Here is a 19,055-nt window from a genome sequence, read left to right on the forward strand (position 1 = left end):
GAAAACTGCTATGTAAGCTGAAGGTACTATTACACACTGTTTTTTATACTAGAACTTTGGTCAATAACCAAAATGGCAGCAGCAAGCGAGCAAGCAAAAAGAGATCATTTTATTCAGTGACTCTAGTTTTTCATAACATCCTCCACTATGGACTGAAGACCTAAATTCAGGAGCTAAAACTATACAACTCACAGAAGAAAATATAGAGCAAAAGCTTCACAACACTGAATTTGGTAATGATTTCTTAAATATGACACCAAAGGCACAGACAAAACAAATAACCAGTTGTTAGATTTGTGCATCAAAAGACAACTATACGGGGCACCTGACAGGTTGAGTCGGTAGAGCATGCAACTCTTGATCTTGGGGTTGTAAGCTCAACCATCATGGTGGGTGTAGAGATTACTTAAAAACAAAACAAAAAAAGACACCTATATCAGCAGAATAAAAAGGCAACCCACAGAATATGTGCCCATGATACATTTGATAAAGGAATAATATCAAGAATGTGTGAAGAACTTCTACAGCTCAACAACAGAACCTAATTCAAAAATGGCAAAGGATCTGAATAGACATTTCTCCAAAGAAGATATGCAAATGGTCAATAAGCACATGAAAAGATTCTCAATATCACTAATCATTAGGGAAACCAGTTACCATTATGATGCTTACTATCAAAAAGAGAGAAAGAGAGAGAGAGAAAGAGAACAGAAAATAACAAGTTTTGGCAAGAATGCAGGGAAACTAAAACCCTAGCACACTTTCCTGGGAATCTAAAATGGTACAGCCACCATGGTGAATAGTACAGCAGTGCCCCCAAAGAGTAAAACAGAATTATCATATGATCCTGGAATTGCACCTCTGGATATATACCAAAGAGAATTTGAAAAGAGTCTTAAAGAGATATATTTAATATTACTCAGCCTTAAAAAAAGATAATTCTTTTATTTAATGTTTATTTATCTTTATTTGAGAGAGAGAATGTATGCGCACATGGGGCAGGGGAAGAATCTTAAGGAGGCTCTATGCTCAGCACAGAGCCCGACATGGGGCTTGATCCCACAACCATGAGATCATGACCTGGGCAGAAATCAAGAGGTGGACGCTTAATCAACTAAGCCACCCAGGTGTCCCAAGGGGAAGGAAATTCAGACACATGCTACAACATGAATAAACCTTGAGAACACTGCACTGAATGAAATAGGTCAGTCACAGAAGGACAAATATTTTATGATTCCACATATATGAGGTACATAAGAGTAGAAATCAGAGAAGGATGCTTGCCAAGGGCTTTATTAGCCATACTAATATTACTAAAATGTGTATTAATTACGTATGGTTAACTTACCCCACAGTTCAAGTTAAATTATTAAAAACATGGTCTTAACCAAAATCTACTATATTCCCAGAGATGGGAGAATAGAGAGAAATGTCCTAAAAAAACAAAGAATCTTAATAATGCATATCAGTAGCTACTGCCTCTTGTAACACTGTCAAAAGGCAAAGGTAAGACTCACACACAACCACTTCCACAGCCTACAGGAAAGTCAAAACTCAGGCAGAAAGAAAACTAGCTCTAAGAAGAAAGCTTTCAAGCTACAGGTTTTTGGCCAAGAATATAATCCAAAATTTAGGAAAAGGATAACTTTTAAAAAAGAAAGTCTCATAGAAGAAAAGCAATTCTCAGGAAATAGAACACTTTATTGTAAAAAACAAAACAAAAACAAAACAAAAACACAAAAAACTGACAAGGGTTGCCTGGGTGAATCAATTGGTTGAGCATCTGACTCTTGATTTCAGCTCAGGTCATGATCCCATGGCTGTGATCGAGCCCCACTTTGGGCTCTGTGCTGAGCATGGAGCCTGCTTAAGATTCTCTTTCTCTTTCTCTCTCTCTTTGCCCCTTGCCCCCGCTAAAACTCTCTCTCTCTCCAAAAAACAAAGCAAAACAAAACAACAACAGCAAACAAAACCAAACAAAACTAACTAAAAACTTGTGGTATATCCATCCATACAATGGCATATTATTTGGCCATAAAAAGAAATGAATAAAAACAGCAGAATAACAAACAGAATAAAAACAGCAGAATACTGGGGTGCCCCGGTAGCTCAGTCAGTTAAGCATCTGACTTTGGCTCAGGTCATGATCTCATAGTTTGTGGGCATGACCCCTGCATCCGGCTTTCTGCTGTCAACACAGAGCCCACTTTGGATCTTCTGTCCCTACCCCTCTTTACTCTCTTTCTCTCAAAAATAAACATTAGGGGGGCGCCTGGGTGGCGCAATCGGTTAAGCGTCCGACTTCAGCCAGGTCACGATCTCACGGTCCGGGAGTTCGAGCCCCGCGTCGGGCTCTGGGCTGATGGCTCAGAGCCTGGAGCCTGTTTCCGATTCTGTGTCTCCCTCTCTCTCTGCCCCTCCCCCGTTCATGCTCTGTCTCTCTCTGTCCCCAAAATAAATAAACGTTGAAAAAAAAAAATTAAAAAAAAAAAAAAAAACATTAGGGGGAAAAAAAAGGAATGGCATACTGCTGCGTGCTACAATATTGTACTGAATCCTGATACAACACTAATGAAACCTTGAAACATTAAGGTATGTGAAAAAAGCCAGGCACAAAAGACCACATATTATAAAATTTCCTTTTAAATGGGAGTGTCCAGAATAGGTCAATTTATAGACTAGTAGTTGTTTACTGCTGGGAAGGGGGTGAAAAAGATGGAGGAATTGGAAATTGATAGTTAAAGGGGACAGGGTTTCTTTCTGAGATAAAAAACAATGTTCTGAAATTGATCATGTTGACAGTTGGATACAGTATATTCTATGAATATACTAAAAACCATTGAATTTTACAATTTAAGTGAGTGAACTATATGGTACATGAATTCTATCTCAAGAACTTACTTTTGCTATAATGAATAGTTACCAATAGAGAAAGCAAAAGAAAAAACCACAACTGCTCTTGACAGGTGAGTTCATGTGTACCCTTTGTAACAAAAGAGATTTCATTTCATTGGTATACATGTGAAAAAAGGAACTTAACAGTAAATATTAAGACAGTGGCACGATTTTAAAAGGGGATCCTGCTCAGAAATTTTTTTTAATTTATTTGAGAGAGAGAGCGCGTACAAGGGGATGGGTGGAGGGAGGAGGAAGTGCCGGCAGCCAGGGAGAGAGAGAATCCCAAGCAGGCTCCATACCATCCGCACAGAGCTGCATGGGAGGGACTCAAACTCACCTCAGGAATCATGACCTGAGGTGAAACCAACAGTTGAAAACTTAACCTATTGAGCCACCTGGGCACCCCTCCACTCAGAAATTATTAAACAATAATTGGAATACTTGAGCCAGAAAGCAAGATGTTAATGAAAAAGAGACAAAGGAATTTATAAAAGAAATACATAGCCTTAGGCAAAAATTCAAGAAATTTTAGGCAAAAATTCAAGAAATCTTCCCAAGTACCCTGGAAAAAGTATCAACTACATATATCTCCCATCTCTAGAGATCAGAAGCTGTGCCCAACTATTAACCACAAACACAACAAATATCGGAACCAGATTAAAAAAAAAAAAAAAATCAAACCCATTATTCCCATACATTTTTGCAAAATAACAAAACTGATCTTTCCTATTCACCTGGCTAGTAACACTACCAGTAACATTGTTTTCTCCCTACATTGTTATCTGGTACACATAGATATTTTTATCCAGCAGCTCATAATAAAAACGGGGTCTTTTAATAGAGAAAACACAAGATTAAATAAGATTATCATAAAGAATAAGCCCATATGATAATAAATGCTATTTTTTTACCCAAGAGGTCTCTCTGATGGTATCTATGTTGAATGACTGCTCAAGTTTTCAGCTGTTTAATATTTATGTTTTTTCTGCACTGAGAGCCAGAATAGAAAAGCCACTCATTTCCCTTGAAAAAGCCCAAACGTAGAAAACAGCCAAACACCTCTAGTGGAAGTGGATCCTAACTATAGACATTCCCTGCCCCTCCCAGTGCCAAGCATGTGTACCCTAAATAGAAACAAGTAAGGAGAATGATCCTAAGATGACAGAAAGTAATCCCTTTCCCTCAACCCCAGGAGACTATATGGAGGGCTTTGATAACAGCCAAATGTACCAGAAACTCTGTGATCTCAAATATCTCACTGCACACTCTAGGTCATGACATGAAAGATCTTTAAAGTCCTGACTAGTTCTAAGGTTCTTTGTACTGACAAAAATTCACAAAATTTCAGGGCTGGTTCAGTGATAAAAGTAGTTGCAGTGTTGACTATGAGCTGCTTCCATCCCCAGAGACTTATCCAGTCCTCACACAGAACAGGGCATCTCTGGAGCTTGCATGGATCAGAGTCTTGGGAATCCAGCAAATTGTCTCTGTTCATGGGTTAAGGTATATTCTCAGACACAAATACGACTTCCCAAACCTAAAGCAGTATGAACAAGTCAAATGACAATAGCAAACTCCCTCTGGAATTCAGGGAGGAATAAAGCTTAGAATCTACCCTCATATCCCATATATTAGTTTATCCTTAGTAAAGAAGTCTGATTATAAACGTGTTGTGGCAATTGTTTCAGGAATTAATGGATTCTCAAACTAGCAGGTATAAGTCTGATTAAAAAAAAAAAAAAAAAAGGTATTTAGGGAATTCTCTGAGCTAGTTGCCCAACCCCTGGGGTGCTCTACCCCACTACGCCACCGGCTGAAGGTGTCAGTACACTGGAGAGCCATACCCTATATGCCATGCATTCTGCCTGGCAGGGGCTGACCAGGTTCCAGGTCCTTCGACCCCAGAACCATTAGAAGACTGACCCCCTTCTGGACTAGTAAACCTCCCCACTTATGGTGACAATTTGAGGAATTCCCAAGTGGAAAATAATTTCTCCTAAGCCCCATTTCAAGTAGGGCTCTTCAGGATGCTTGAAGGAAAAACCCAATTCGAATTAGTTAATTCAAAACAATTTTAATTGTATGCAACTGGGGTAGTTTGGGTTTAGGCATGACTGGACGAGGACAAATACACACATACAAAAAAGGGTATTTATATATTCTCAGAGTACTTCCCTCAGAAAGTATGTATTAATTATAAAGTGTAGAGTAGTACCTTCACATAGGAGAAACTTGTCAGAAACCACCATTCCTAAATTTAATCAAAACTAACATTACTAGTAAGGGATACACTGGTATCATGTGCCCTCTAATATGATGCACTGAGAAGGTCAGTGATCATCACTTTGTGGTATTCCTATCAAAAACAAATAACAAGTTAACTTTACTGGAATTAAAACACCAGATAATAAGAATCTATTCATGAGTAAGCTTCTCAGACTGATATAAAAGGATATTCTACAAATGCTTCTAAAGCATTAAGGCCATGAAAGACAAAGTTTATTCCAGACTGATGAACTGTTTTAGAATGAAGGACACTAAACAGACAAAGTAACTACATACAATGTGTGATCCTGGATTGGATCCTAAACTAGAATTTTTTTTTTTTTTTTTTTTTTGCTCTGAAGAACATTACAGGATAACTAGAATTTTTTAGATAAGGCCTATAGATTGCATCAATAGTAATTTCCTGATTTTATTATTCTAAGCTCCCTAAGACAATCTTTTTTCTTAGAGGAGATATACACTAAAATGTTAAGGGGCAAAATGGCCATTATATTGGAATTTATATTCAAAGGTTTCAGAAAACACAATAGGATGTAACATAAACAGAGAAAATGATAAAACAAATGTAAAATACTAACTTTCAGGAAATCTGAGTAAACATTATACAAAATTCCATTGTACTTTTTAATTTCAAGGTAAAATGTTCAAACCAAACCCTGAGCACTTTTATGTATATTTTATTTTCCAGCAGGTAACTTTTAAGTCTGTAAAAAAAGATCCAAGTTCTTTTCCACATTTACATTATCAACTGCTTTTATATAGAATGTTCCTACCCAAATTTTCCCATGGCTTTCTTCCTCCTCAGCTTAAATCCCACCTCCGCTGAGAACTTCCCAAGCCACTCAATTTATAGACCCTACTGGTGTATCTGGCTGGCTCTACTGGTAGACCATGTGACTCTTGGTCTAGGGTTTGTAACTTCAAGCCCCAAACTGGACATCTAGCTTTATTACTTTAAAAAAAAAAAAAAAAAAAAAAAGGAAGGGAGAGAAGGAGGAAGAAGCCCCTTACTGACAGTTGACCACATCAACAATCAATTTCTTAAGTAAGTCAAAAAGTGATTTTACTTGACAGTCTCTTCTCCTTTCCCACCCAGAGTATGAGCAATCATGTCTTATTCACAGCTTTATCTGCAGCAATACAACAGGTATTTAAATATTAGTTGTTGCATTTAAGACTGATATGTAAGTCCAATTACATACACATGGAACTTTCTCATAAACTAAACTACCGGGGTGCCTGGCTGGCTCAGTCAGTGGAACATATGACTCTTCATCTTGGGGTTATGAATTTGAGTCCCACACTGAGTGTAGAGATTACTTAAAAATATAAAAATATTCCCCCCAAAAACCCTAAACTCTTATTTTAAAAGATAATATAACATCACTATTCATTTATAGGAAACAACCCAGCGATTCATTAATACATTTAAGAACACCACATTTTGTCAAATACTTTTTGTACCAGAACCCAAGAAGCTATATAAAACAATGCAAAAATTTTTTAAATACTATGTTAGCACACAATAGGTAGTCAATAATTACTTTCCAAGTATATTATATAGAGCATATTCATGTATTAATTTGTTTTAAAATACAGGAGCTAGGGGGTGCCTGGGTGGCTCAGTTGAATGTCCAACTCTTGATTTCAGCTCAAGTCATGATCCTAACTTACGGGACCAAGAGGCGTGCTCTGCAGGGAGCCTGCATAACATTCGCTCACTCTCTCCCTCTGCCCCTCTCTGGCTCTCTCTCACTCTCTAAAATTAAATAAGTAAATAATGAAAACTTATTCCTAAAGATATACAATACTAATAAGCAGCACTGGCTCCTGGAACACAGAATTAGTTTCTACTAATTACTATATGTCACATGACAAAGACCTTTACCCAGAATACTCCAAATCTCAGATATTTAACATGATCTTCAATCTGAACTCAGGATTAAGTCAGTATCATTGAGGAAAACTTCCAGTCATGCAGTAGATATTTAATATATATCAGCTAAATTCCACATTTTGTACACAAAACAAAACTATTATTTGATGGCCAGGTTACCTTTGAATGGTCAACATTTATATAGTTCCAAACATTTTGACACCAAAAACCAAAGACCAGGATACTTAGGACAGTGCCAGGCACAACTGCTATTTCCCTCCTCTAAAGAAGCTGTTGTTTCCTCACAAAAACACACAACTCACAAGATACTTCTCTACAAACATTTAAACAAATTATAGTAAAATACATCTTACAAGTGTCACAATCATTCTTGCTACTCTGAGCAAACATTCAGCAAATGGTACAGAAACACTAGGCATATAAAGCGAATTTATTTTTACTTCATTTGCTAGAGAGCTCATACTTTTCATGCTATAAAATATACTCCCATATTATACGTATGATTTTTCATTTAACACAGATACCAGATACGTTTTTGATTTTATTTTTTTAATTTACATCCAAATTAGTTAGCATATAGTGCAACAATGATTTCAGGAGTAGATTCCTTAATGCCCCTTACCCATTTAGTTCATCCCCACCTTCCACAACCCCTCCAGATTTAAGAGTCTCTTATGTTTTGACCCCTCCCTGTTTTATATTATTTTTGCTTCCCTTCGTGTTCATCTGTTCTGTGTCTTAAACTCCTCGTATAAGTGAAGTCATACGATATTTGTCTTTCTCTAATTTCACTTGGCATAATACCCTACAATTCCATCCACATAGTTGCAAATGGCAAGATTTCATTCTTTTTGATTGCTGAGTAATACTCCATTGTATATATATATACCACATATTCTTTATCCATTCATCCATTGATGGACATTTGGGTCAAATTCTTAACATAAGGTATCCCAGAAATTATAGGTTACCATATTGAATCCATGCTGTTTCACAATATTTTTTAAGCCAATACTATACAGATAAAGCAATAAATAAGTAAGACAAGTTTTATTAGCACTTTGAAATTTTAGCAAATTTAGTCACAAATGTAGATTAGTATGCTGAGCGGGAGTCAATGTGAAGTCAGCAAGAGGAGCTCACAAGTACTGTCGAAATCAAAAAATAAATGCAGGGGCGCTGGGTGGCTCAAGTCAGTTGAGCATCCAACATCAGCTCAGGTCATGATCTTGTGGTTTATGAGTTCAAGCCTACACATCGGGTCTCTGCCGCCATCGCAGAGCCTGCTTCAGATCTTCTGGTCCCCCTCTCTCTCTGCCCCTCCCCTGCTTGCACACACACTCTCTCAAAAATAAATAAAAAAAAAAAAAAAAAAAAAAAGACGGGGTGCCTGGGTGACTCAGCCAGTTAAGTTTCTGACTTCGGCTCAGGTCATGATCTTGCAGTTCGTGAGTTCAAGCCCCGCATTGGACTCTGTGCTGACAGCTCAGAGCCTGGAACCTCCTTTGGATTATGTGTCTCCCTCTCTCTCTGCCCCTCCCCTGCTTGTGCTCTCTCTCTCAAAAATAAACATTAAAAAAAAAAGAAAAGAAAAAAAGGCAATGGAGACCGTAAAGAACTGTTTTTAAGTACACGTTATACAGCTTATACTTGTTTTTAAGTATACACTGTATTTTGTAAAGTTTATTTATTTATTTTGAGAAAGACAGTGAGTATGAGCAGGGGAAGGGGCAGAGAAAGAAGAGAGACAGAATCCCAAGCAGGGTAGAGCCCAACGTGGGGCTAAAGCCACGAGATCATGACCTGAGCAGAAATCAAGAGCTGGACACAACAGATTTAGCCATGAAAGTGCCCCTAAGTACACACTCTAAAATCTGCATACTACACAACAAACCAAAAATAACTGCAAAACAACAGAAGAATGAATGGTTTTAAAAGACTAATAAAACAGGGGCGCCTGGGTGGCGCAGTCGGTTGGGCGTCCGACTTCAGCCAGGTCACGATCTCGCGGTCCGTGAGTTCGAGCCCCGCGTCGGGCTCTGGGCTGATGGCTCAGAGCCTGGAGCCTGTTTCCGATTCTGTGTCTCCCTCTCTCTCTGCCCCTCCCCCGTTCATGCTGTGTCTCTCTCTGTCCCAAAAATAAATAAACGTTGAAAAAAAAAAAATTAAAAAAAAAAAAAAGACTAATAAAACAGACCATAAGAAAGTAAATTAAGATATTAAATGACTTACAAGTGAATTTCTGGGTTACATAAAACAAGACATTTATCCCTTAATTATTGAAGTGACAATTGCACCACAATTAACTATCAAACTGTACTAATATTCACTAAGCAAAATAATCGTGTTTTTGTGTATATAGGGTACTAAGTGTTTTCCCCCTCTTGCCATGTGCTGGATGTGGGAATCAAAGCAATTGAAAGAAATCTCCAGACACAGACCACTACCATTCCAAGAACTTGCTTAAATATGTTTAAATATAGGTGTTAGGATATACAAATTTTAACTCACGTTTACACGTGGGGTATATGGTAGGCTGATTTCTTTTAAGTCTAATCTGATTTATAGGGGCACGTGGGTGGCTCAGTCAGTTAAGCATCCGGCTTCAGCACAGGTCATGATTTCACAGCTCCTAGGTTTGTACTGACAGCTCAGGGCCTGTGGAGACTGCTTTGGATTATGTGTCTCCCTCTCTCTCTCTCTGCCACTCTCCTGCCTATGCTCTCTCTCCCTCTCAAAAGTAAATAATAAGAAAAAATTAAGTCCAATTTGATTTATAGAAGGTCAATCTGAATCCCTCACTCCCACTTTACATCCTTTTTTTTTTTTTTTAAAGATTTTTTTTTTTAACATTTATTCATTTTTGAAAGTGAGAGAGACAGAGCATGAGCAGGGGCGGGGCAGAGAGAGAGGGAGACACAGAATCTGAAGCAGGACGCTCAACCAACTGAGCCACCCAGGTGCCCCTTTACATCCTTTCTTAAAAAGGATTAGGTACTGGGGCGCCTAGCTGGCTCAGTCCATAGAGCGTGTGGTTCTTGATCTCTGGGCTGTGAATTCAAACTCCATTTTGAATTCCCAAATGCATAGAGAGATTACTTACAAAATAAAATCTTTCAGAGAGCTTAGGTAACTCACTCTTGATTTTGGCTCAGGTCATGATCCCAGGGTCACAGGACCAAGCACCAAGTCAGGCTCTGCAATGAGCATGGAGACTGCTTAAGATTCTCTCTTTCCCTCTGCCCCTCTACCCAGTTCGCGCGCGCGCGCTCGCTCTCTCTCTCTCTCTCTCTAATAAAAAAAAATTAAATAGGGTTGCCTGGGTAGCTCAGTCGATTGGGCAACCAACTCTTGATTTCAGCTCAGGTCATGATCTCACAGTTCACGGAATCAAGCCCTGCATGGGGCTCTTGAGCTGTCAGCACAGAGCCAGCTTGGAATATTCCCTCTCTTACTCTCTCTGACTCTCCCCCACTGATTTTCTTGTGCATTTATGTTCATGCCCTCTCTCAAAAATAAATTTTAATGTTTATTAATGCTCCTTTTAATAGGAGCATCTGGGTGGCTCAGTCGGTTAAGAGTCCAACTCTCAGTTTCACCTCAGGTCAAGCCCTACACTGGGCTCTGCGCTGACAGCCCAGTGCTTGCTTAGCATTCTTTCTGTATGATGTGAAACATGACATCCTAAAAGGACAAATGACAGAGTTCTGATAGCAAATCAATGGTAAAGAGAAAAAAGAGGTGGTACAGAGATGTTAGGAAGAAAAATATTCTAGATTAAAAAGAACATGCAATGTATAAACCTTGTTTCAATCCTGCCTCAAAGAAATCAACTGTGAAAAGACATTTAAAAAAAATTTTTTTTAATGTTTATTTATTTTTGAGAGAGACAGAGACAGAGTGTGAGCAGGGCAGGGGCAGAGAGAAAGGCAGACAGAATCCGGAGCAGGCTCCAGGCTCTGAGCAAGCTGTCAGCACAGAGTCCGATGTGGGGCTCGAACTCACAAACCGCGAGATCATGACCTCAGCCAAAGTTGGATGCTTAACCAAATGAGCCACCCAGGCGCCCCAAAATTTTTTAAATAGTCATAAAATTTTGTAAAAAATCAGACTATTAGATGATACCAAAAGTTTACTATGACTTAAAAATCTCTGCAGACAAGGTAGGAAAGAGACATATAAAGCCAATATGGACAAAAATCTTTAGTTATTGTTGACTAAGAGGGAGTATACATATGGTTCATTTAACTACTCTCTCCACTTTTGTCTAAGTTTGAAATTGATCATAATTTTGTTTTATTTTATTAAGATTTTATTTTTAAGTAATGTCTATACCCAACACGGGGCTCAAACTGACAATCTTGAGATCAAGAGTCACACACTCCACCAACTGAGCCAGCCAGGCACTTCCGAAATTGATCATAATTTTAAAAGGCTAGAAAAGGGAATTATAATTAAAATCTGTTAGATAATTCCAATCTTATTTTGACTGTGCCTGGCAAATCAGTACACAGTTTTGCCCTTCTCTGATCTCTGGATATCATTTACCTTTGGCCTATATAGTATTTTAGTGAGTGACAGTTTAATGAACAGCCAAGGTAGTTGGTGGTAGGATATATAGTGTCTACATTATTTTTGTGCTTAATAACACTAATGATCAAAAATTCTGTCAATACGCAGTGTTTATATGGAGAACAGTCACAACTGCATGTAACAATGTATCAAACAGTGGCATCTGGCCAGGTGGCAGACCTGTAACTCTTGACTAGGAGTTGAGAGTTTGAGATCCATGTTGGGTGTAGAGATTATGTAAAAATAAAAGCTTAAAGAAAAACAAGAGGTACCTGGGTGGCTTAGTTGGTTAAGCATTTGACTTCGGCTCAAGCCATGATCTCATGGTTCATGGGTTCGAGCCCCATATGGGGCTCTGTGATGACAGCTCAGAACCCAGATCCTGCTTAAGATTCTCTGTCTCCCTCTCTCTCTGCCCCTCCCCCGCGCTCGCTCGCGCTCTCTCTCTCTCAAAAACAAACATAAAAGAAAAGAAAAGAAAAAGAATAGGGGCACCTGGGTGGCTCAGTCGATTTCAGCTCAGGTCTCACAGTCCTTGAGTTAGAGCCTCGTGTCAGGCTCTGCAATGACAGTTCAGAGCCTTGGAGCCTGCTTTGGATTCTGTGTTTCCCTCTCTGCTCCTCCCTCACTCATGCTTTCTCTCTCAAAAATAAGCATTAAAAAAAAAAAACCACAATTAAAAAAATGGATCAAGCAAAATGTCAATTCTGGGAGGTCATCCACTGAACCAAAGTAACATCGGCATATTACACTGTGTATCTTGATTTTACAACCCTGGGAAAATTCAGTCACATCTCTAAAGAATATGAAATTATGTTATTAAAGTGGCTTAATGACATGCCAGATTAATGAATGTTGAGAAATGATCACTAACATAGGGTGCCTGAGTGACTCAGTCGATTGAGAACCTGACTCTTGATTTCAGCTCAGGTTATGATCTCACAGTTCATGAGACTGGGCCCCACGTCAAGACAGAGCCTGTCAGGCTCTCCACTGGCAGCAGGGAGCCTGCTTGGGATCCTTTCTCTGCCCCTCCCCTTCTCTCTCTCTTGAGCTCGCTCACTCTCTCAATATAAATAAACTGAAAAAAAAATTAAATAAAACCAGTATCATATGAGTAAAACACATCTGTTAAAGTCCAACATAGAAGAATTTAGTAACTTTTTGATCAGAACTTCAAGTTTTATATTATTCATTTAAAGGGCTTTCTTGGCTTATTTGAAAACAACCACAAAATTTCCTCAAAATTACATGAATTCAAACAATTCATTCATAGCCATCAGTAAACAAATCAAAAAACTACACAAGATCAACCATTCTTTCAGAGTACAGTGCCATGCTTTAGTGGAGAAGTAAGTATACCAATAGCTTGATCCTTCTTCCGAACACAACCATCTCCTTCCCTGTTATTCTGTCTTACCTCTGCCACGGGTTCGCTTGCCACGGTCTGAATGCTTGTCCCCTTGACTGCAATCAATTCCATTCTCTTCGCCTCTAACTATGGAAGAAAAGAGCACCTCTTGTATATAATCGTACGTATGAATTATCAAAGGCAAGGACAAAAGAGTTTCACCAAATGGATCAGAAAACAGGAAAAAACAAAACCAAATAAAAGTGGATCAAAAACTGCAGACAGTGGGGCACCTGGGTGGCTCAGTTAAGCGCCTGATTCTTGCTTTCGGCTCAGGTCATGATCTCAAGGTTCATAAGATCCTCACGTCAGACTCTGTGTGCCTGGGATTCTCGCTCTCCCTCTCTCTCTACCCCTTCCCCATTCGTGCTCTCTCTCAAATTAAACATTGAAAAGAAATTTTTAAAGACTGATGACAACACATCTTGTAAATTCATAACTGAAAATTCTGTTGGGAAATTAAAATGATGTACCACTTTTTCTTTGTTCTAGTTGAACTTGGCCCTCCCCTAAAGCAAGTTTGCTTCAAAAAAATGCTTATCCAGCTACATAACACACCAACATTGGCCCACTGTTTATGTTCAAAGCCTAGAAAGTCACAGAATAGTGAAACAGCAATACCAAAGAAATACTGAGTTGCTAGAAAAATTACGTTGCAGACCGGTTTTCTTAGGATGCTATCCAGAATATGTCAACATGGTCTTGTCTTCTCCTCATCCCTTTATTGGCATTAATGACTGTATAGAATACAGAAATTTCATGAGCAGTACTGGCACAGCTTTCTCTCATCTCTTTTCCCATGAGTCATTGGTGTTGTCCCAAGTGCCTTTTTTGGCTACTCCATTTAAATTTGCCAAACAACTCCCTGAGGCACCTAGGTGGTCTGGCTCAGGTCATGATCTCACAGTTCATGGGTTCGAGAGCCTCACATTTGTGCTTCACCACAGATCCCACTTGGAATTCTCTCTGTCCCTCCCCTGCTCGTTTTCTCTTTCTCTCTAAATAAATAAACTTAAAAAAAATAAAATAAATAAATTTGCCAAATACCTCCCTCAAATCCCGATCTTGATGCCTTTGTTCTTCCCCATAATTTCCACATATAACATCATTAAAATGCAATATTCCTGCAAAACATGTTACTTCTCACTCCACCTACATTACAAGTTTTAGGAGAGCAAAAATTTGTTTTATTCATTGCCCTATGCCTATTAGAGTACCTGCCACATTGTAGGTAAACATCTGTGGAGTAAATAAACTAGCAAACGTCTCTAAGATGATAATATTAAGTATTTACCTTTTATTCACTCAAAATTCAGCTATTTTGGTATGGCTGCACAGCAGGTAGTGTTGTTATGGGTAAATAATTACAAACTCTGGATCAAATGAAAGAACAGTGAAAATCTTTCCTATTTGACAAACTTTTTATCAAACCCTTGCTTATATGAGTGTGTGTTAAGTGGGAAGAATAAACAGCATCATCTATCAGGGAATGAAAAACCTAGTTTAAAATGAGAAGGTACACCTGGGGCGCCTGGGTGGTTCAGTTGGTTAAGTGCCTGACTCTTGATTTCAGCTCAGGTCATGATCTCACATTTTCTGAGTTTGAGCCCCAAGTCAGGCTCTGCACTGAGCCGGCTTGGGATTTTCTCTCTCTCTTAAATAAACATTAAAAAAAAAAAAAAAAATTAAAGGGTTCAATTGATACATAACAGAAAGCAGTCTTAAGAGACAACACAATTACCTACAGCTCAGGTTAAGGGCTAACATGGAATTGCATCAGTTAAAATTCTAATGAACTACTTAGTTGTAGCTCATTAAGTGTTAACTATAATAATAAACACTGCATTGAGGAACTAGATTTATGGGCATTCACTGGATCACTTTCAGCTTTACGGTGTGCATAAAAATTTTCATAATGAAAAACTGAGAAGAAATGTACTTACACTCTCTCCCACGATTGCCACCTCTTCCTTTCCGGTTGTTATTTCCACGTCCACGATTTATTTCTCTCTCATTTCTCTTCTCTCTATTCTCTTTGTTCTCTGAACTTTCTTTTCCAAAATTCTTCTTCTTCCCCCCTACAGTCTCCCATGAAGTCTACCAAAGATAAGAATGGTCAGAGTTGTCGTTCAAAGTGTATACACTCATTAAGGGTATGCACATGTATTTTTCAGACCTAATTACCCATGCCTTGCAACTCACTTGCCTAACATTTTAAATCTTATCCTCTGATGATAAAGACAACAAACCTCTTGCTAGGCTCCTATTGCTATATACAGCATATATATATATATATATATATATACACACACACACACACACATATACATATACATGTATATATATTTATGCTATATATGACAGCAACTAGCTGAATTAACATACTGTGTGTTGTCCCCCCACACAGCCTTTTCCTGTGCTTTAAGGCTTTTACCTGTGATTTAAGACTAAAGTAACTGATGTTTCCCCAATTTCCCACACAATGCCATCCTCACCTTTATCAGTAAGCCTTAAACCTATTAATAAATGGATTTGCTCAAAGAATACAAAATTACTTTTAAATACTCGATAAAATCTCAGAAAAACAACTTGCTCTATTCAGTTAACCAAAATGACCATCTAAAAAAATTTAATGGTAGGCCAAAAAAAAAAAAAAAAAAAAATTTTTTTTTTTTCAAAGTACCCAAAGATAGTGTGGAGCCCGAGCCTGCTTCAGAGCCAGTCTGTCTTTCTGCCCCTCCCCCACTTGCAACTGTGTGCGCATGTGCACTCTCTCAAAAATAATTAAACATTAAAAAAAAGTAAACTACCCAAAAGTTCAACTTCAAAGACCTGTTCTAATGAGAAGTCAAATTATTTATATAACTTCCCTTCTCTGCCTCTCCTCTAATAGTACAGAAATCAGGGGCGCCTGGGTGGCTTAGTCGGTTGAGCGTCCGACCTCAGCTCGGGTCATGATCTCACAGTCTGTGAGTTCGAGGCCCGCGTCGGGCTCTGTTCTGACAGCTCAGAGCCCGGAGCCTGTTTCAGATTCTGTGTCTCCCTCTCTCTCTGACCCTCCCCCGTTCATGCTCTGTCTCAAAAATAAATAAACGTTAAAAAAATTTTTTTAAATAATAAAAAAAACAATAGTACAGAAATCAAATCAATCATATATATGTAAATCACTGAGAAAAGAACGCTATGTTCTTGTGAAAGTGAGTATTAGGATATCAATAAAGGTATTTTATTGAGAAATCCCAAAACTGGCCCATTTGTTTCTATTTACTTTGTCATTATTTAACTCATTCTCAAGAGATTTGAAGTGATTCAATCCCAAAATAAGAGCATAACTTTATTAAGCTTAAAAAACACTTAGCAATAAAAGGAAATTACTAACAATGTATATCCAAATAAACAAAAGCACTAGAAATTAATCAACTAAAATTAAAGAAACATAGAGGTGAATTATTTCCAAAATGGTGGAGGCCAGAATTAAAACCTTTTTTTTAGAAGGAATTTTTCTAACATCTAGAAACCTCTGCTGAACCTATGTATACTTAAATATAAAATCACTGGATATGGCAAAAATACATATTAAAACAAGTAATTTTCTGCATTTAAGCTTTGATAAATATTTTTAAAAATCAACAACAATTTCAGCATGATAATAATCAGGTATATTCACTTCTGATGAGTATGCAGCTATTTTAACCTTCCTGCAAGTCTATCTGGGAATAATACTCAAACTTTAATTAGTTCACAGCTTTTGACCCAGCAAATTTAGTTCCAGGCCTTTATTCACGGGAAATAATTTTTTAATTGTGCAAACATTTATATGCAACAGTACAAAATGGCGGGGGGGGGAGGGCACAAATATCTAGCTTAAGAGACTATCTACCCTAGAACATCTATAAAGGGAAGCCACTTAAAGAGTAGCCACTTAATGTGGCCACTTAAAGAGTTATCCAGGTGTACACAGAAAGAGATCCATGACACAAGTGTAGCCAGCTATCCAACAAACTGTATAAAATAGGATTACATTTTTTGTTCAAATGGAAGCCCATGCATATACTGAAGAAAGTTAGGAACAGTTATTTAAATGAGGGCATTAATCTGATTTAATTTCTTATTCTGCATTGCTTTTTTAAGTAAACAATAAAGCTTATTTATTCCAGAAAATAATTCTGCATTGTACAAACTCAATTTATTATGTTTGCTAATATGAATAAACAAGATACTTATATATATATATATATACACACACATATAAGGTAGAATCCTGTCCTCTTAGGTTAACAAGAGAAAAAGTAAATTACAGAGGTCCTAGAAAATTATACACAGTAGAGTCAGCACAAGTTGCATATGTATACAATTTATAATGTCTTTACATGGCCAGACCTAAAGGTATTCAATCATTATAAAGGGGCATACTTTGTATATAAAACATTTGAGAAAAACATCTGAGCCCATTTCATCCAGCAAAGGATACCCATAAGCAAGTCTTGGCTTGTGAACTCTACAGAGACTGACAAGAACTTATTTGTGAGGCAAAGTAAGGAAAGCAAACTTAAGGGGCAACTAACCTAACACCACCGTAAATGCTAAAAAGAATATCTCTCATTTGACACAACAGTCCATGAGCATGCACACAAGCTTTCAACACGAACCAAATTATAAAAGATTTCAACAGAACTTCTGACAACCTTTGTTATCTGTATTTTGCCACTACTTGTAGAATAGGTCTGAAGAAACTCTAAGAGGGATGGCCCTCCCAGACACATTTACAAATCAGAAAAGCAACTTCCCAGGCCAGCTAATTAAAATTCACTCTCCCACCTCCTATTTGCCAGGAACTACACAACAAACAAATTACGTGGAAAAGAAAAATACATTAATGCAAAAGACTGATTATTTCAAAAATATTCTGTCACTCAAAATAGCATTATAATGAAACGAAAGGTTTAGTACTTATGATCATGTTTAATGTTTTCTTTTGCAACAGCTACTCTTCCGTGAGAAAGACACTCTTCCTTAAGAAAAGCATGGACATTTCCACTTAACATTTTTTTCAGAGAAAAAATCTGGATTCAGAAGATCCTGGCCCAAAATAAGGTTAGCCAATAGGACAAATAGATTTGTTTGCATTCATGATTTAAAAAAATTTTTAATGTTTATTCATTTTTGAGAGAAAGAGAGAGAGCACAAGCAGGAGAGAGAGGGAGACACAGAATCTGAAGCAGGCTCCAGGCTCCAGCTGTCAGCACAGAGCCCGAGGCGGGGCTCATGAACCACGAGATCATGACCTGAGCCAAAGTCAGAAACTTAACCGACTGAGCCACCCAGGCGGCCTTTAGTGGTTTATTTTAAATGTTCTTGCTCCTACCAACCCTACAGTGTTTACACTGTCTAGCACCCCAGTCCAATAAATTCTACCCCAGTCAGGGGAAGATATTCCTTACAGCTGGTTAGCCATGGCTGCTGCAGACAGCAACCAGGTAGGTAGGTTCTACTATCAAAGAAAAGATGTACCACGGCATGATCCTAAACAAACCAGGGTTTCAAAAGGACTTTCCCTCTGCCTCTTCTCTCAACAGCCTTCTCATCTCTCAACAAGCATAGACCTTTTGTGTCTGTATTCAGGCCCTAATTTTGCTATTTTCTGATATGTGAAGAAAGCAAACCAGATCTGACCCCACTTCATGATTTTCAGGTTCAAGATAACCAAAGATATATTCTTTATCATTCACCCCAGTACTAACTCCTTTGGGTTCAGTGCTAAATGAGCAGAGGAAGTAAAACTAACTAAAACAGAGAACTGGACATTTAAGATTTAAAAATTCACCCAACTACCACAGAAAAGGAATAAAGTCTGCTGGAGCTAATGGAAAGGCAACACAAAGTAGTCTCCTGGACTACCTGTACCGTAAAAAAGAAAACAGGCCCTCCAATTAACAATTTGGAAATATTACCTTTATTCAGAGTAATTTTTTAAATATGTAAATAGGAGGA

General features: G+C 38.0%; 1 protein-coding gene across 8 annotated transcripts in view; it reads right to left on the reverse strand.

Moving 5' to 3' along the window:
* Window positions 1-19,055, reverse strand: part of UBAP2 (ubiquitin associated protein 2) — a 110,574-nt gene that overhangs the window by 51,138 nt on the left and 40,381 nt on the right. For 6 of the 8 annotated variants that reach the window (XM_086683381.1, XM_086683380.1, XM_086683379.1 and 3 more), the window contains 2 exons: window positions 15,008-15,161; window positions 13,074-13,151 (listed from right to left, as the gene is read on the reverse strand). In XM_086683381.1, coding sequence (XP_086539507.1) covers window positions 13,074-13,151; window positions 15,008-15,161 — 232 coding nt within the window. Of the gene's footprint in view, window positions 1-325; window positions 406-12,148; window positions 12,243-13,073; window positions 13,153-15,007; window positions 15,162-19,055 lie in introns of those variants that run through there. The other 2 variants (XM_086683383.1, XM_086683384.1) reach the window with 2 other exon arrangements.

The sequence above is a fragment of the Puma concolor genome, chromosome D4 (assembly GCF_028749965.1).
Source record: "Puma concolor isolate L17-30 chromosome D4, mPumCon1.1.hap2, whole genome shotgun sequence".
In the NCBI taxonomy this organism is placed as follows: Eukaryota; Metazoa; Chordata; class Mammalia; order Carnivora; family Felidae; genus Puma; species Puma concolor.